Source organism: Betta splendens, chromosome 12, assembly GCF_900634795.4.
Source record: "Betta splendens chromosome 12, fBetSpl5.4, whole genome shotgun sequence".
NCBI classification, from domain to species: Eukaryota; Metazoa; Chordata; class Actinopteri; order Anabantiformes; family Osphronemidae; genus Betta; species Betta splendens.
The window spans coordinates 957,961-974,442 of record NC_040892.2 but is presented as its reverse complement, the minus strand read 5'-3'; the positions used below and the strand labels follow the sequence as shown (position 1 = coordinate 974,442).

The window sequence follows — 16,482 nt, the reverse complement described above, 5'->3', positions numbered from 1 at the left end:
GTATTTAAAAGAAAATCCCTGACACTCTCAAACTTTCTTCATTATTTAATGGCCAAACTGATACATTTAATAAAAAAGATAGGATCAAAACAAAACGTCCGGAGGTACATAGTGCACATGCTCTGAACCATCTATCAAAGATTTCATGGCACTTTAATAACACTAAAACCTGTTTCAGTTTCTGGGCATCAGAAAGTGCTGAAATATCACTGCTGCAAAATAATACGAGAATGGATCGTCCTGGAAGCCGAGCCAAGGTGTTCCTGCTACTCTGAGAAGAATTACATGGTCCACACCGTCAGAGCCTTTGTATCCACAAGATGTTGGGTCATGTTTCTGTTCCAGGGGTTATAAAGAAATAGTCCTGAGAAGGTGGTGCCTCATCCGCTGTGGCAGCGCTGGCAGAAGCAGCTGTTTGCCTCAGCACACGCTAAATGCACCACCTGTTGTACTGCAGCGCATTGTTTTCTGCACTATGACCACAGATGCAGGATTCACAGTATGATTTAACAGAATCCATGCAACGTTGAAGAAGGACTGCAAAGAATTCACTGCTACCAGAGAGAAGTGCTTCTTCTGACGATCTGCTGATAATTGATCAGGTTAATTGATCTCAGTCACTTGGCTGATCGTAAACACAATCAATCACTTTAAACAAGGAAGGTCATGTTTTCTGAGAGCTGCTGAGTTTTTCCACACATTGTTCGAGGATCGGCCAATTACACTAAATGCACTTTGTGGTCTTTGTGTTTTCACTGATCAAAGCCAGCGACTCCACACCTCACGGGTTAAATGGAGCTAAAGCTGTTTAAGTCACCGCCATGTACCAGCTCCCAACACCTGTCTCAAGTGGCCGTGAAACCTTTCAATTAGCAAACAGGCCTCATCACATCACATCACATTATTTAATGAAGCAGTATTAAACAGAATAACTCAGCGCCTGCGTCAGTGCACATTCATGAAATCACTCACATGCGTTTCCCCTCAGACTGTTTGTGTAAGTGGATGAAGGATGAGGATTAAAAACACAAAGTCCTTCAAAAAAACAAATACATCACCAGCTGAATACTAATTAATTTAATAATCACATTTACTCCTCGTGACCCTTTCGAGGATGAAGCAGTTCAGTTGATGAGTGAGTGAACATTTACTTTGGACAAACAGGTTTATTCAACGGGTCAAAGTCAACTTGAACGACTGGAGAATAAGTCACTTGTTTGCTCATTGAAATGAATGCAGCAGCCTCAGTAATCGATGGGACGCCTCCCTCAGATCAGCTAATCAGTCCCACAGCTGTCTTTGCTGTGCTCTTCATTGGCCGCTTGCCTCTTCTCGCTCAGACTGTTGCTGCATCCACCCTGCTTTTCTTTCAGCCCAGAGGCTTTGTGAGTTAATGAAACAAAAGTGCTCATTTTAAATTCCATTTCCTCATTTCTGAGTGCATCCCATGATTACCTTGACCCACCGTTTCCATTTCCCAGACGTTCCCCTGCATCCCAGGCCTCCTCCGCACAGCCGTAAATCAGGTTAGCAGTGACATCATTTCTTTGAAACGTCTGCCTTGCTGTGTCACCACATGATGGAGGAAGTGTCCGTCACACAGTTGACGGATGTAAGTGCATCACCAGGCTACAGCCTAAGGAGCAGCCCGGAAATAAAACATCAGACAGGAGACCTCAACATGTTGTCACACGAGAGGCACAATAGGAAACCATAGCAACAGGTGTGTGACGTTCAAATGACAAAACTGAGACTGCCATTAGAGCCGCGTGTCCTGTTTCTACTGGTGGCTGGCAGTGAAGCCGTCCGTCACTAGGTGGCAGAAGAACCACGGAGCACAATGCAGCAAAACACGAGCCTGGACGCGTGAACAGCTCCTTCTCTGCGGCGTGACGTCTGCTCAGACTCGTCTTATCAGTTCATCAACAAGCAGCTGCTGCTGTGTGCTTCATACACACATACAGTGATTGTTACTGATGAGATCCTCTCACAGATGCAGCTCTGACCAACAGAATCTAATCTGTTCATCCTGAGTCTAAGGAGTTGATGAGACAACAATTATGAATTCTTCCCTGGTCCGATATGAAAATGTCAAATAGCTGATCGATGATTTCATTCATTTCAGCTTCATGTGTAATGTCCCTTTAATTTACTCAAGTTGAGAAGTTGGATGCAGCGTTTTTGCTGAGTTGTGTTTAGTAAAAGTTGAAGGAGTTTCTGAATGTCGTGTCTCTTTTTCTCATTATGGAAATCATCCACAATGTTGGTGTTGAGCCAGACCCGCTCCGGCATTCAAGCAGCAAACGGGATGAACAATTAGCTGCACTAATCTCACGAGGCCAAGCCTTTACCTCCCTATGAATAATTTAGCATTTTACCAGCTGAAGCAGATAACAATGGGACGTATTTCCCTCTGCCAGGCAGAGGCTGCGTTCCTCTGGCAATGAATGGAGAGGCTTTTTTCCTGAAATGTAATCAGTTTAATGTCGGAAGTCTGACGATGTGAGAGAACATCAGTTATGAGCCGTAACACCCCTCTAAATGCGTCTGCCAAAGGCGAAGACCCTGACCTTTAATTTGAAAGGTTCTGAGTAAAGTAAAGTTCCACTAGAAACTGCAGAATACCACAAACAAGAACAAGCCAGTGAATGTTCAGAGGGCAGCAGGTCCTCTTCATCCTCATCCTCATCTTCATCCTCATCCTCATCCTCCTCATGAGTCACTCTTTGCTTCTTCATCTGATAAAATGCGGTTGCTTAAAAGAATGAGAATCTGTGTTCAGAAAACTGATCTGACATGAATGTGGTGCAACTCTGCGGTATTTTCTAATTATCAGCGATTAATTATGAAGTCACCACCTGTTGAGCACATAACAGATCATTTAGAGCCCCCACAGAACCCTGCACTCAAACCCGGGACCTTCTCACATAAACAAACAATAATACATGTGTATCAGTTGCTGTCGTTTCATTCTGCAAACTGACTGCCTGTAAATGTGTGCCGTGAATAGATTATTAAACCGATTAGTGCAAAGTCAACATCATTCAGTCATCATGGAATATGAATATAAAGAGCCTTGTTATTATCATGACACAGCGATAACACAAACATTGACATCACTCTTCAAGCCTCCTTTGAGCGACTGAAGCCGGGTCGACTTCACAGCATCGTCTAGTTCAGCGATCGTGAAATACCTGCACACACCAGGCTCCTCGCTGAATAGCAACGCTGCCGCTGTGCTGTGGGACCCGGTGTGTTTGGCTTCCATGAGATGACTGTCAATGCTCAGAGTCACAGATAAGCATCGGTTGGTGTGGAGGCTCAGCACAACGAGTGCAAACACACACTGTGCTTCAGTCATTATTATAAGTCAGCGTCCATCACTCACAGCTGGAGGTCGGTCTGAGGACACGATGAACACAGCCCCAAGTGAACCCTCAGCGCTTAATGAACGCTCGCTGCCATAGATCAATACAGCGAGTCGACTGTGAGGCATCTCTGTCATCTGAAGATGAATGTCTCACGCTGGTGTTTCTGACAAAAGTGGGGAGAAAAACCTGTGAAAGTGAAGCGAGGGCGGCTCTGAGCAGCGTCCGCTCCACCTGAGGTCAGTCTGCAGAGCCGCAGCTCCACCCGTCAACAACTCGGGCTGCACCACGAAGGCTGAGACAAACAGCCTATTTGTCATCGCTGAAGTTTCATTGATGAGGTGGAAGCGCTCACGCTTTGCCCGCGCTCAGCGATGATTCATGCAGACGAGACGAGCGATGGTCCGTCAGAACCCAGAGCGGCCGGTCCGGACACAGAACGCCGGCTTAAAGCCACACAGCTGCTGCAGCTGCACACTTCACAGGGTTAACCCTAACCCTAACCCAACAAATCCGCAACAAACCCGCAACAAATCCGCAACAAACCCGCAACAAACCTGCAACAAACCTGCAACAAACCTGCAACAAACCTGCAACAAACCCGCAACAAACCCGCTACAAAATATGCAACAAATCCGCAACAAACCTGCAACAAACCTGCAACAAACCTGCAACAAACCCGCAACAAACCCGCAACAAACCTGCAACAAACCTGCAACAAACCTGCAACAAATCCGCAACAAACCTGCAACCAATCCGCAACAAACCTGCAACAAACCTGCAACAAACCCGCAACAAACCTGCAACAAACCCGCAACAAATCCGCAACAAACCTGCAACAAACCTGCAACAAACCTGCAACAAACCCGCAACAAACCTGCAACAAACCCGCAACAAATCCGCAACAAACCTGCAACAAACCTGCAACAAACCCGCAACAAATCCGCAACAAACCTGCAACAAACCTGCAACAAACCTGCAACAAACCCGCAACAAACCTGCAACAAACCTGCAACAAACCCGCAGCAAACATGCAACAAACCTGCAACAAACCCGCAACAAACCTGCAACAAACCCGCAACAAACCCGCAGCAAACACGCAACAAACCCACAGCAAACATGCAACAAATCCGCAACAAACCCGCAACAAATCCGCAATAAACCTGCAACAAACCCGCAGCAAACATGCAACAAACCCGCAACAAACCCGCAACAAACCTGCAACAAACCTGCATCAAACCCGCAACAAATCCGCAACAAACCTGCAACAAACCTGCAACAAACCCGCAACAAACCCACAACAAACCCGCAGCAAACATGCAACAAATCCGCAACAAATCCGCATAAAACCTGCAACAAACCTGCATCAAACCCGCAACAAATCCGCAACAAACCTACAACAAACCTGCAACAAACCCGCGACAAACCCGCTACAAAATATGCAACAAACCCACAACAAACCCGCAGCAAACATGCAACAAATCCGCAACAAACCCGCAACAAATCCGCAATAAACCTGCAACAAACCCGCTACAAAACATGCAACAAACCCGCAACAAACCTGCAACAAACCAGCAACAAACCTGCAACAAACCCGCAACAAACCCGCAGCAAACATGCAACAAACCCGCAACAAACCCGCAACAAACCTGCAACAAACCCGCAACAAACCCGCAGCAAACACGCAACAAACCCGCAGCAAACATGCAACAAATCCGCAACAAACCCGCAACAAATCCGCAATAAACCTGCAACAAACCCGCAGCAAACATGCAACAAACCCGCAACAGACCCGCAAGAAACCTGCAACAAACCTGCATCAAACCCGCAACAAATCCGCGACAAACCCGCTACAAAATATGCAACAAACCCGCAACAAACCTGCAACAAACCTGCAACAAATCCGCAACAAACCTGCAACAAACCTGCAACAAACCTGCAACAAACCCGCAACAAACCCGCTACAAAATATGCAACAAACCCGCAACAAATCCGCAACAAACCTGCAACAAACCTGCAACAAACCCGCAACAAACCCGCTACAAAATATGAAACAAACCCGCAACAAACCCGCAACAAACCTGCAACAAACCTGCAACAAACCTGCAACAAATCCGCAACAAACCTGCAACAAACCTGCAACAAACCCGCAACAAACCTGCAACAAACCCGCTACAAAATATGCAACAAACCCGCAACAAATCCGCAACAAACCTGCAACAAACCTGCAACAAACCCGCTACAAAATATGAAACAAACCCGCAACAAACCTGCAACAAACCTGCAACAAACCCATGTTTGACACAACTTGAGCCTCTGCAGGTTCGAGTCACACTGGAAGAGGAGGAAGGAAGCGAATGCTGAATATGCACAAAGCCAACACAGGAGGAGCTCATCCTCTGGAGAAACAGAGTCGGGAATAAATTGATGGAAATGCACATTAGGGTGTGAGAATTAGTTTAATTAATATCAAATGAATCTGATTTGACAGGTTTGTTTATATTTGTATAATGTGGAGTTGGTTTATGCAGTTTTCATTCGCCCGTTGGTCTCAGAAGCCTCTGATCTGGAGACAGCAGGTCTGGCTTCGCTCCCTCCCTCTGCTCTAAACGAGCACGCAGGTCGCGCGCCCCCTCGTTAATTAAAAGGTACGGGGCTCGCGGGCGGGGGCGGGGGCGGGGCCTGGTGGGACCAGGTGGAGGGGGGGCAGCAGCGTGACTTGATTCCTCGCCAGAGGAGGCTGGAGGTGCTCACGGCAGCGGAGACGGAGCCGTGACTGACTGTGAGCTGCCGGTGGCGACACACGAGCGAGCTCGCGCGCAATTAGCTCGTTCGTCTCCGTTCTGCAGTCGGCGCAGAGGCACGTGAGCGCTGCGAAGGTAAGACGGCCTCTCATTTGTCTCTGCTGGGTGACTTCTCATTTTCATATTAGATTATTATGATTATTTTAATCAGATGGTTGTGTTGGAATGGCTTCTTTAAGGCACGGATGAGCAGATTGGGAAAATTGCTTTTTTCGTCATTACTTGTTTATGCTAATTTATGCAGAAGGATGTTGTGTGATTATTCCTTCATTCCTGGCGCTCAAACAAAGTGAAAAGCAGCTCTTACATATTATTTATTGCCATAGTTACTATGACAAACAGAAGGTTGTTCCTCCGGCTGCTTCTCTGCACATTCAGATTCAGAACACTGAATTTCAACAGGTAGGTTTGTCCGATAGTGAAGTAAATGGGAAGCACTTATTACAGTGTATATATTATATTTGTATTGGAGGAAATTTAAACACTTTCATCTTCAGTGATTTGTAACAATATAAAATATGTTATAAATATGTAAAAGGAGTGAGGCTAATGTAAAACCATGACAATGCATCATGAACTTCTCCCAGGAAACGTTCCCTCGTGGAGAACACTGTATTTAATAAATGGACCTCAGTTCATCTTGGAAGTGCATTGCTCCAGAGACCTGACACATTCTGTTATATCACAGTCGAAACTACTGCACTCTGTATTGGCAGCAGAAAAGACACTTGGGAAATTCATGTGTGTGTGTGTGTGTGTGTGTGTGTGTGTGTGTGTGTGTGTGTGTGTGTGTGTGTGTGTGTGTGTGTGTGTGTGCGTGCGTGCGTGTGTGCGTGCGTGCATGTGTGCGTGAGGAGATTGTTGGATTTCATTTGAGGCTTGTAAGATTGGTTCCACGTTCCCAAATGCACGGATTGGCTGTTATTCCTGGTTTAATGTACATTGAATTTCTGGGTTTCGACGGTTGTGAGACAAAACAAGCAGAAGGAGGAACAAATCATGTGAGTTTCTCTCGTTTCTAATGGTCAAAGATCAGTCTGGAGTGAAAACGTGTTCCACTCGGAGCAGCGTATGAAACACACACTGATGCAGAAGGTGCAGAACAGCATTTAAAGGTTTGCGTTAATAGCGTGAATGTTACACTGGTGATAAGAATGCGTCCTGTGACTGTGACCTGCTGCTCATTGGATGTGCCCTCCGTCAGGCTTCATTAAACCCTTTAATGCGCTTGCTAATATTCCCTCAGTAAAACAACAGCCTAATTATGATTCTAATCATAGATTTAATTGCTGCCTTGTTCTATTCCTGTCGTGGTCACTCACTCCGAGGAGGAACGTCTCTGGACTATGAGCCCATGACCATGAGACCCAATAATGTAATAAGACCAGTAGTGCACTGTTGGATTTCAGATGTATATTGGAGGCTAATGATGTTCACTGATAGCTTTTAATTAAATATCTCTAGAATAAGGCCGTACAGACGGCGGCGTCGCTGCTGGGCCACTCAACAATGTTCTCAGGGCTTCATAAAAGTCCCACCGACGTCCTCCAGACGTCCCACAGCGTTTGAGAAGCTGAAATGAACAAATGACAAATGATCATCAAGTATAATTTACCTTCAGTTTCATCACAGGACAAAACCGACAAAGCATGAAGGAAAATGAGGAGGAGAAAATGAGCTGGAGCCCAGAGAAGAACAGCAGCCGTTCATCACTGCGGCCTTGAATACATCTGCATAAACAAAGTGCAGTGACTGAGCAGAAAGCTGGAGCTTCCCTCACGCGTCGCACACGCAGGGGCCGGTGGGTGAACTGAGGGAAACGGACCCAGACAAGTGGTTTGTAGCAGATGGAAACGGGCCTAAAGACGCAGTGCAGCAGCACCCGTAACTAGAACTGACCTCAGGTCTGTGATGATGGAAACGTGCCAGTTTCCTGTCTGACTCCGCGTGCTGTCGGTGACACAGTTACAGCGAGAACGCAGCGAGCGCTGCAGCGGTGACCCGGTTCCGCTGAGCCCGGTTCTTTACGTGAGCGGGTCACGTGACTCCTCCGTCCAGTGTAACGCCGTCGCCTCCTGTCTGAGGAGACCTTATGAATGGCAGCTGTCGACAGGAGGCTGCTGGAGAAAGGTGGTCGTTGGCGCAGGACACAGAAAAGGTCATTTCACGCCTCTTCCAGCTCTTCACGCCTGTGACACGGCGCCGGCGCCGCCCGCGAACGCGCCGCTGAATGAAACGTGGAGCGAGCGACGCGCGGAGGCGTGGGTTTAACGGGATTAAGCTGTTGTCAGACCTGGGGCAAGAACCGATGCGGCGCATGCAAATGAGGCAGCGGAGCCACAGGACACGTCACCTGCTCCGAGGTTCTGAGGTTCTGAGGTTCTGAGGTTCTGAGGACGAGCTGTCACGCAGCGACTGCACGTACATGACAGAACGCTCATCACGGCCAGAACCTCGTCTCCTGGTGACGCATCCATTCAATCCCAGCATGCCGCGCTCTGAGCACCGGTCATGTGACCGACGGATCCAGGTCTGTCTGACCTCCTGGATCCTGACCCGTCCTCTGGCCTCGGTTCTGTCCCCTGTTCTGGCCTCGTTCTGGCCTTGTTCTGGCCTTGGTTCTGGCCTTGTTCTGGCCTTGGTTCTGGCCTCGTTTTGGCCTCAGTTCTTACCTCGATTCTGGCGTCGGTTCTGGTCCTGGTTCTGGCCTTTGTTTTGGCCTTTGTTTTGGCCTCGGTTCTGGCCTCGTTCTGGCCTCGGTTCTGGCCCCGGTTCTGGCCTCGGTTCTGGCCTCCTTTTGGCCTTGGTTCTGGCCTTGGTTCTGGCCTCCTTTTGGCCTTGTTCTGGCCTTGTTCTGGCCTCTGTTCTGGCCTTCTTTTTTCCTCGGTTCTGGCCTCGGTTCTGGCCTCCTTTTGGCCTTGGTTCTGGCCTCGGTTCTGGCCTCCTTTTGGCCTCGGTTCTGGCCTTGGTTCTGTCCTAAGTTCTGGCCTCAGTTCTGGCCTCGGTTCTGGCCTCAGTTCTGGCTCCGGTTCTGGCCTTGGTTCTGGCCTCCTTTTGGCCTTGGTTCTCTCCTTGGTTCTGGCCTCGTTTTGGCCTTGTTTTGGCCTCGGTTCTGGCCTCGTTTTTTGCCTCAGTTCTAGCCTTGGTTCTGGCCTCATTTTTTGCCTCAGTTCTGGCCTTGTTCTGGCCTCGGTTCTGGCCTTGTTTTGGCCTCGGTTCTGGCCTCGGTTCTGGCCTCGTTCTGGCCTCGGTTCTGGCCTCAGTTCTGGCTCCGGTTCTGGCCTTGGTTCTGGCCTCCTTTTGGCCTTGGTTCTGGCCTTGGTTCTGGCCTTGTTCTGGCCTCGGTTCTGGCCTCCTTTTGGCCTCGGTTCTGGCCTCGGTTCTGTTCTCCTTTTGGCCTCGGTTCTGGCCTCGTTCTGGCCTTGGTTCTGGCCTCGTTTTGGCCTCCTTTTGGCCTCGGCTCCGGCCTTTTTCTGGCCTCGGTTCTGGCCTCAGTTCTGGCTCCGGTTCTGGCCTCGTTCTGGCCTCGGTTCTGGCCTCGGTTCTGGCCTCCTTTTGGCCTTGGTTCTGGCCTCGGTTCTGGCCTCGGTTCTGGCCTCAGTTCTGGCTACGGTTCTGGCCTCGGTTCTGGCCTCCTTTTGGCCTTGGTTCTGGCCTTGGTTCTGGCCTTGGTTCTGGCCTCGTTTTGGCCTCGGTTCTGGCCTCGATTCTGGCCCCGGTTCTGGCCTCGTTCTGGCCTTGGTTCTGGCCTCGTTTTGGCCTCGTTTTGGCCATGGTTCTGGCCTCGGTTCTGGCCCCGGTTCTGGCCCCGGTTCTGGCCTCGTTCTGGCCTCGTTTTGGCCTCGTTTCTGGCCTCGTTTTGGCCTCGGTTCTGCCCTCGGTTCTGGCCACCTTTTGGCCTCGGTTCTGGCCTCGTTCTGGCCTCAGTTCTGGCCTCGTTCTGGCCTTGTTCTGGCCTTGGTTCTGGCCTCGTTCTGGCCTCGGTTCTGGCCTCCTTTTGGCCTCGGTTCTGGCCTTGGTTCTGTCCTAGGTTCTGGCCTCAGTTCTGGCCTCCTTTTGGCCTCGGCTCCGGCCTTTTTCTGGCCTTGGTTCTGGCCTCAGTTCTGGCTCCGGTTCTGGCCTCGTTCTGGCCTCGGTTCTGGCCTCGGTTCTGGCCTCCTTTTGGCCTTGGTTCTGGCCTCGGTTCTGGCCTCGGTTCTGGCCTCAGTTCTGGCTCCGGGTCTGGCCTCGGTTCTGGCCTCCTTTTGGCCTTGGTTCTGGCCTTGGTTCTGGCCTTGGTTCTGGCCTCCTTTTGGCCTCGGTTCTGGCCTCGGTTCTGGCCCCAGTTCTGGCCTCGTTCTGGCCTCGGTTCTGGCCTCGGTTCTGGCCTTGGTTCTGGCCTCGTTTTGGCCTCGTTCTGGCCTCGGTTCTGGCCTCGTTTTGGCCTCGTTCTGGCCTCGGTTCTGGCCTCGGTTCTGGCCCGTGGCGGTGGTTGAGTTGGAGGAGCTCCGCTGACGGGTCGGGTCCATTCGTCGCTGCACTTCTCATCCCGTCACCCAGGATTCATCTTTGCCCCCAGTGTCTTTACGTCTGTGTGATTTCATTCTGTGTTTTAATCTCAGTCAAGAAACGCTTGCTTTAATTGATCTGGATAAAAACACGTTACACCATAATGACATTTTTTGTTTTCACGTAATGTTTTTGCCTGAAAAGAAAATTGCGTCTGCTGCTTCTAGTGGCTCAGTGAAGCATGAACTGTGTTCAGATGTAGCTGTGATGAAAGGGAAGTAATTACAAGTAGACGAGGAATATTTTTATCCTTTGTCGCAGCGGCAGCTTTTTAACCACTTTGAAGCACTTCACCTTTAACGTGTCCTGTTTGTTCCATCTCCGCTGATGACGTGCTGTTCTTCACTTCTGGTCGTAACAGGTTCGACAGCAGCTCCTCAGACGCGTCATCGCCACCGAACCAGGTGTTTTGCCGGACTCAGCATGTGGCGCCGTGGCCTCGAGGCCGGTGGATCCGGGCCGAGGTCCGGAGCGCCGGCGCCGGCGCCGAGCGGCTGCTCCGCGGCACGGCTGCCGGGTCCCTGAACGCACCATGGCCCCCGCTGACAACGTGAGCTGCTCCAACTGCAGCGGCGCCGGCGCCGCCCCGGAGGTGGACGTGGCCAAGGCGGTGGCGCTGGGGGCGGTGCTGCTGCTGTTCGCCGTGTTCGGCGTCCTGGGCAACGTCCTGGTCATCCTGTCCGTGCTGCTGCACCGCCACTGGCGCTCGGTCACGCACTACTTCATCGCCAACCTGGCGGCGGCCGACCTGCTGCTCAGCGCCGCCGTGCTGCCCTTCTCCGCCACCTCGGAGGCGCTGGGCCGCTGGGTGTTCGGCCGCTCCTTCTGCAGCGCCTGGGCCGCGCTGGACGTGCTGTGCTGCACCGCCTCCATCCTCAGCCTGTGCGTGATCTCCATCGACCGCTACCTGGCCGTCAGCTTCCCGCTGCGGTACCCGGCGCTGGCCACGGGCCGGCGCGGCCTGGCGGCGGTGGCGGCGCTGTGGGCGCTGTCGGCGGCCATTTCGGTGGGGCCTCTGTTCGGCTGGAAGGAGCCCGAGCCCGAGGACGAGAGCGTGTGCCGCATCACGGAGGAGCCGGGCTACGCCCTGTTCTCGGCGCTGGGCTCCTTCTACATCCCGCTGGGCGTCATCCTGGCCATGTACTGCCGCGTGTACACGGTGGCCAGGGGGAAGGGCAGCGAGGGCCGAGAGGTGGAGGGGGTGACGCTGCGCATCCACCGGGGGCGGCGGGGGGACGGGGGGGGCGCCGGCAGGCAGAAAGGCGCCGCCTTCTCGCTGCAGAGGCTGCTGAGGCTGTCGGGGGAGGAGAAGGCGGCCAAGACGCTCGGCATCGTGGTCGGCTGCTTCGTCCTGTGCTGGCTGCCCTTTTTCCTGGTTTTACCCATCGGTAGGTGAAGGCCGAGCTCCCACAACTCAATGATCCAGGCTCCACGGCGTGTGTCTGCAGTTCAGATATAATTGCTTTAAGGAATGAATGAATGACTCCAGGGGATCAGAGGGTCCACGGGTTGAGGATGAGCTGTGAAAAGTGTGGTAGCTTCAATGCAGCGTCTGTGTAATCCAGGTTTTCAGGTCCTTCTAGATCCCTTCATTCTTCACGTTCAGGCTCTGAATGTCTCCAACGTGCAAATGATGCGAATCTGATCAGTCCAACCGTTTTCTGTGTCGTTTTCTGGCCCACATCTGCTCTCTTCTGCTCCACAGCTCGTCTTAGACGTCTTTGTTTCCTGGAGTTTCTCCAGCGTCTCATCACACACTGCTGCTCTTAAGTAGGAAAGACTTAGGAATAGGAGTTCCATGATGAGATGATTGATTATTACTGCTTTTTACAGATTTAATTTGTGTATTTTATTATGAAAATTGAATTAGATTTTTTAGCAGAAGCGTGAACTAGTCACTGCATAGAAACCAAGCAGCAGCCATAACGGCACCAGCAGCTCTGGACAAACTGAATGTCCACGCTCCGCTCTCTAAGTGAATGATGCCAGCGTTTGCTCAGACTGTCAGCGGACAGCGATCTTATCCTAGATTTAAGAGGGGACAGAAACGAAGCACTGTGAGGCCTGAGCTCAAATCTTAATTGCTTTTGACATAACTCATGCTGCCTGAGACCAGGTCTCATGGCCTCATGCATTAAACTAAACTATGTCAAAAGCTTTTTACGACCTTGTTTTACAGCTTGTCAGAGTTTGCTTTGGAGTTTTCTGTGTGTCTGGTCAAAGTGAGTTTATTGTCTAAGAAACCTAAAGTACAAAACTCTGTGTTAGTTCATGTAGATGTCACAGCTTTATTGATCGCTTTGATGCGGCCGTCCAGTGAAACTCCACAAACAGCTGCTCCAACGTCCAAATGACACGTTTTCTTTGCTAAAGGCTCGAACTGTGTCAAAACATTTGAACATTTGCACATTAATGTGTAAACCCGCTCTCATTGGATCCACGCGCTCTCCACCCTTTAGCAAAACAGTAAACACTGTGGTCTCACCAGTTTCTAATAGTGAGCAACAGGCGCTTTCTGTTCGGTCACCGAAGCTAAAACAATGGAGCTCGGACTGTTTGAATGACAGCAGTGTTAACTGTTTTGCTAAAGGGCGGAGAGCGTGTGTGGATCCAGTGAGAACGGGTTCACGCGTTTGCTAGACGTGTCTGATGCTCCGCTGGAATAAGACTGAGAGGAGCCTAGTTTCAGACAGGAGACCAAACGAATGAACCTGAGACCTGAAGAATAAGTGAATATCAGCGCATTCACCGCCGTCGTCCTCGTGACCCTTTGCTTCATACAGTAAGTAGCTGTTGCTACAACTGTTGTGACACAAAAGCTGCTGAGGCCTGAATCATTTGTATAATGTTGCTTGATAACATGTTTGTCTCCATGAATGCTTCCTCCCCCACGCCTCAAATCTACTGCTCGACTTTCTCTGAAGAGACAAGAAGAAATTCAATTACAAGCAACTAAATAGACCAAATAAAACATCACACTGGAGCAGAATGAGCTTCTGCTGTGAGATGAAATGGAATGAACCAAGCTATGGCACCCTCCTATGAAAGCTATTATAGATAACAAGCATGAGGCGTAATGGGTGGAGGCATCCTCACTCACCCTGTAGCTCCCATAGCAGCCAGTCATCAGACCATAGTTATGCATTTCAATTTAGACAGACCTTCACGGCTCAAAGCACAGCACCTATTCAGGCTCGGAGCCGATGAGAGCCTGAGATTTCCAGACTGAGGCTGTGAAAAGCCACTGAATATGTGATTTTGTATTGGTCCCTCAGCTCTCAAACAGAAAGCGTTTCTGTGCTGACGTTCCGCTGCCGGGTCAGTGCTGCTGCGCGGCGGCCGCGTCTTTATACAGATACACAAAGACTCCGACTCTGCTGCACCCAACGCCGCGAGCGCCGGCCAAAATGGGAATGAATGGCACAAGTGCTTTATTTCCTAAATAAAAAGGAGCTGGACTCATTTTTATAACACACCTGTTCACACACAGCAGCTACAGTAAAACCACCACAAAGCTTAATAAAACCCTCCGCGCAGCGTAGGTCATGAGGTCTGAACATGGGACTGTTGGGAATCACTAATGGTTCCAGTCCGACTGCAGAGGTTTGCTCCCAGTACAGCGTTAACGTGGTGTCTGGGTTCGTGCATGTGACCGTATGAAGCCGTTTTAATTCCACATATGCTGCATTTCAAATATTATACTGAGGATTTGTTGTTCTTGTGGTGCATTATCTAATGTGCGTGTGTCCTGTAGGATCCATCTTCCCGTCCTGGAAGCCCTCGGAAACCGTCTTCAAAATCACATTCTGGCTGGGGTACCTCAACAGCTGCATAAACCCCATCATCTACCCCTGCTTCAGCCGGGAATTCAAGGCGGCCTTCCACAGCGTGCTCCGTGGCCGCTGCCTCAAGGCCTCCAAACCACACGTGCACCTGGGCTCCCGCCGCAGCTCGGGCCCCGCGTCCGCTACCACCCACAGCCCAGCGGCGCCGGGCTCCCCGCGGTGCTGCTTCAGGGCCCTGTCGACCTCCTCGTCATCTGCAGCCGGCGCGGATCAGACTCAGGGGGCACAGAAGCAGAGCAAGAGCCTTCTGAAGGCGTGGTGTTTCTCAGCCAGACAGACCCCCGTTCCCCCGAACGCCTCCGGACACGGATCAACCAAGGTTTTGAACATTTCTCTAGGAATTATGGGAGAGGATGTTTGATGCGGAGGCGAGACTGGACTTCTGTCCCTATATTTATAATCCTCAGAGGCATCAGCTGTGGGGTCGTGGTCCCTTCAGAGCACACGGCAGGTGACTGTTAGAAGGCTTCATGCTGGGTTGAAGTCAGTGTCAAATAAGATATGACTATGAAGACAAATGAAGGACATTTTGTCTAGTGAGCGGCTTCTACACGGCACCAAATGTCAAAACGTTCATGAGGAGCTGCTCAGAGGCCAAGAGTGAAATATGAGCCTGCAGCAGGAGACAGCTGGAAAAGCCCTGATGCTCTTTGTTTCAAAATTAAAGCCAAAAATCCTTTTTGCAATTATGCACAGCAGGTCAGGAGAGATCGGCATGGGATGAAAGAGCAGAGAGATGAGACTGAGACGCCGTTGTAACAAGTCAAACGCGGCAGCTTTGAACGCTTTGCACAAAAGGACTTAAGGCTGAAACGCTCAGAGCAGAAGTATTAGCGTGGACGTGAGCGTGCTGCATGTGAGCGATGCTTAAAAGCACCTCAGCACTAAAATCTATCACAAAGATGAGTGTTATTAATGCATGACAGCGATGCTTCACAGCAGCTTGTGTGGTTCTCGCCACAGAATCATTAAAGCGTGGATTCAGCCTTCAGTGTTTGACATCACGGCCTGTGCTGCAAAATAAATCAGATGTTGGTGAAGCTGGTGCATGAGCTTTTCTTGATGAAACACTTTGATCTCCTTTTTTTCCTGCACCTGAAAGCTGTGTTTTAAAAATATATATATATATATTAAAATGAGACAGGTGAAATATTGGGAGACGTTACGACGTTAGAGGGTTTTTAGGCGTTTTTATTCATTAATCAAGCCATTTTCTCAGTTAAATCAAAACAAAGAAATTAAATTCCAAGGGTTTGATGGTTTACATGAGTTAAATGTGGTTCATTTACTCAGCAGGTGATCAGACTTGGTTTTAAATAGTGATTTTGAAGAACTTTGTCTTGGTAAAAGGTAAAGCTGCTGCTCTGCATCTCACATCATATAATTTATTTTATGTGTCTTTTTACCATTAATCCTGAATCCACACAAAGTTTTTTCAATGCTGCGTTGGATCCAAGACATTTTAAAACAGCGGCGACGTCAGAACGGTGATGAATACACGAAAATCCTCGTCTGAAGAATGGAGGAGGACACGCAGATTCTAGAACACTTGTCTTTTTACAGCCACTTGAGGTTAGAGCACAATAAGACTATTTAACGTCCTTCTGCATTGATGTTAGGAATTCAAATGATCAGCAGCGGTGCAGTGTTACTCATGGGAAACATCCAGGAGGTGAAATCTGATTCTGCAGTGATAAACCACAGCTAATGATCATTCAGCTCTGCCCTTTAGTTGTGCAGCCAATGACTGAATGTCACTGCATCAACGAGTGTTGAACAGTCTGTTCTTATATTCACATCCGCTTCTTTTCACAATCGATGGGGAACCCCTGGACCTGTTAACTTTTACTGAATGTGATTTTAATTTATAGCTTTTTATACAATTAGAAACAAACTTAACGTGATTCATAAAACAAT

At 49.8% G+C, this 16,482-nt stretch overlaps 1 protein-coding gene across 2 annotated transcripts; it reads left to right on the top strand.

Annotated features, from left to right (window-relative positions):
- Window positions 1–6,089: 6,089 nt before the first annotated feature.
- Window positions 6,090–15,605, top strand: adra1ab (adrenoceptor alpha 1Ab). 2 transcript variants are annotated; one of them, XM_029169642.3, is made up of 4 exons: window positions 6,095–6,247; window positions 7,805–7,973; window positions 11,082–12,108; window positions 14,475–15,605. In XM_029169642.3, exons 3-4 carry the CDS (start codon window positions 11,253–11,255, stop codon window positions 14,924–14,926), a joined length of 1,308 nt encoding a protein of 435 aa, XP_029025475.1. In that variant the 5' UTR covers window positions 6,095–6,247; window positions 7,805–7,973; window positions 11,082–11,252; the 3' UTR covers window positions 14,927–15,605. The 2 variants fall into 2 exon arrangements, with proteins under 2 accessions (XP_029025474.1, XP_029025475.1); XM_029169641.3 differs by lacking the exon at window positions 7,805–7,973 and having other exon boundaries at window positions 6,090–6,247.
- Window positions 15,606–16,482: the final 877 nt, after the last annotated feature.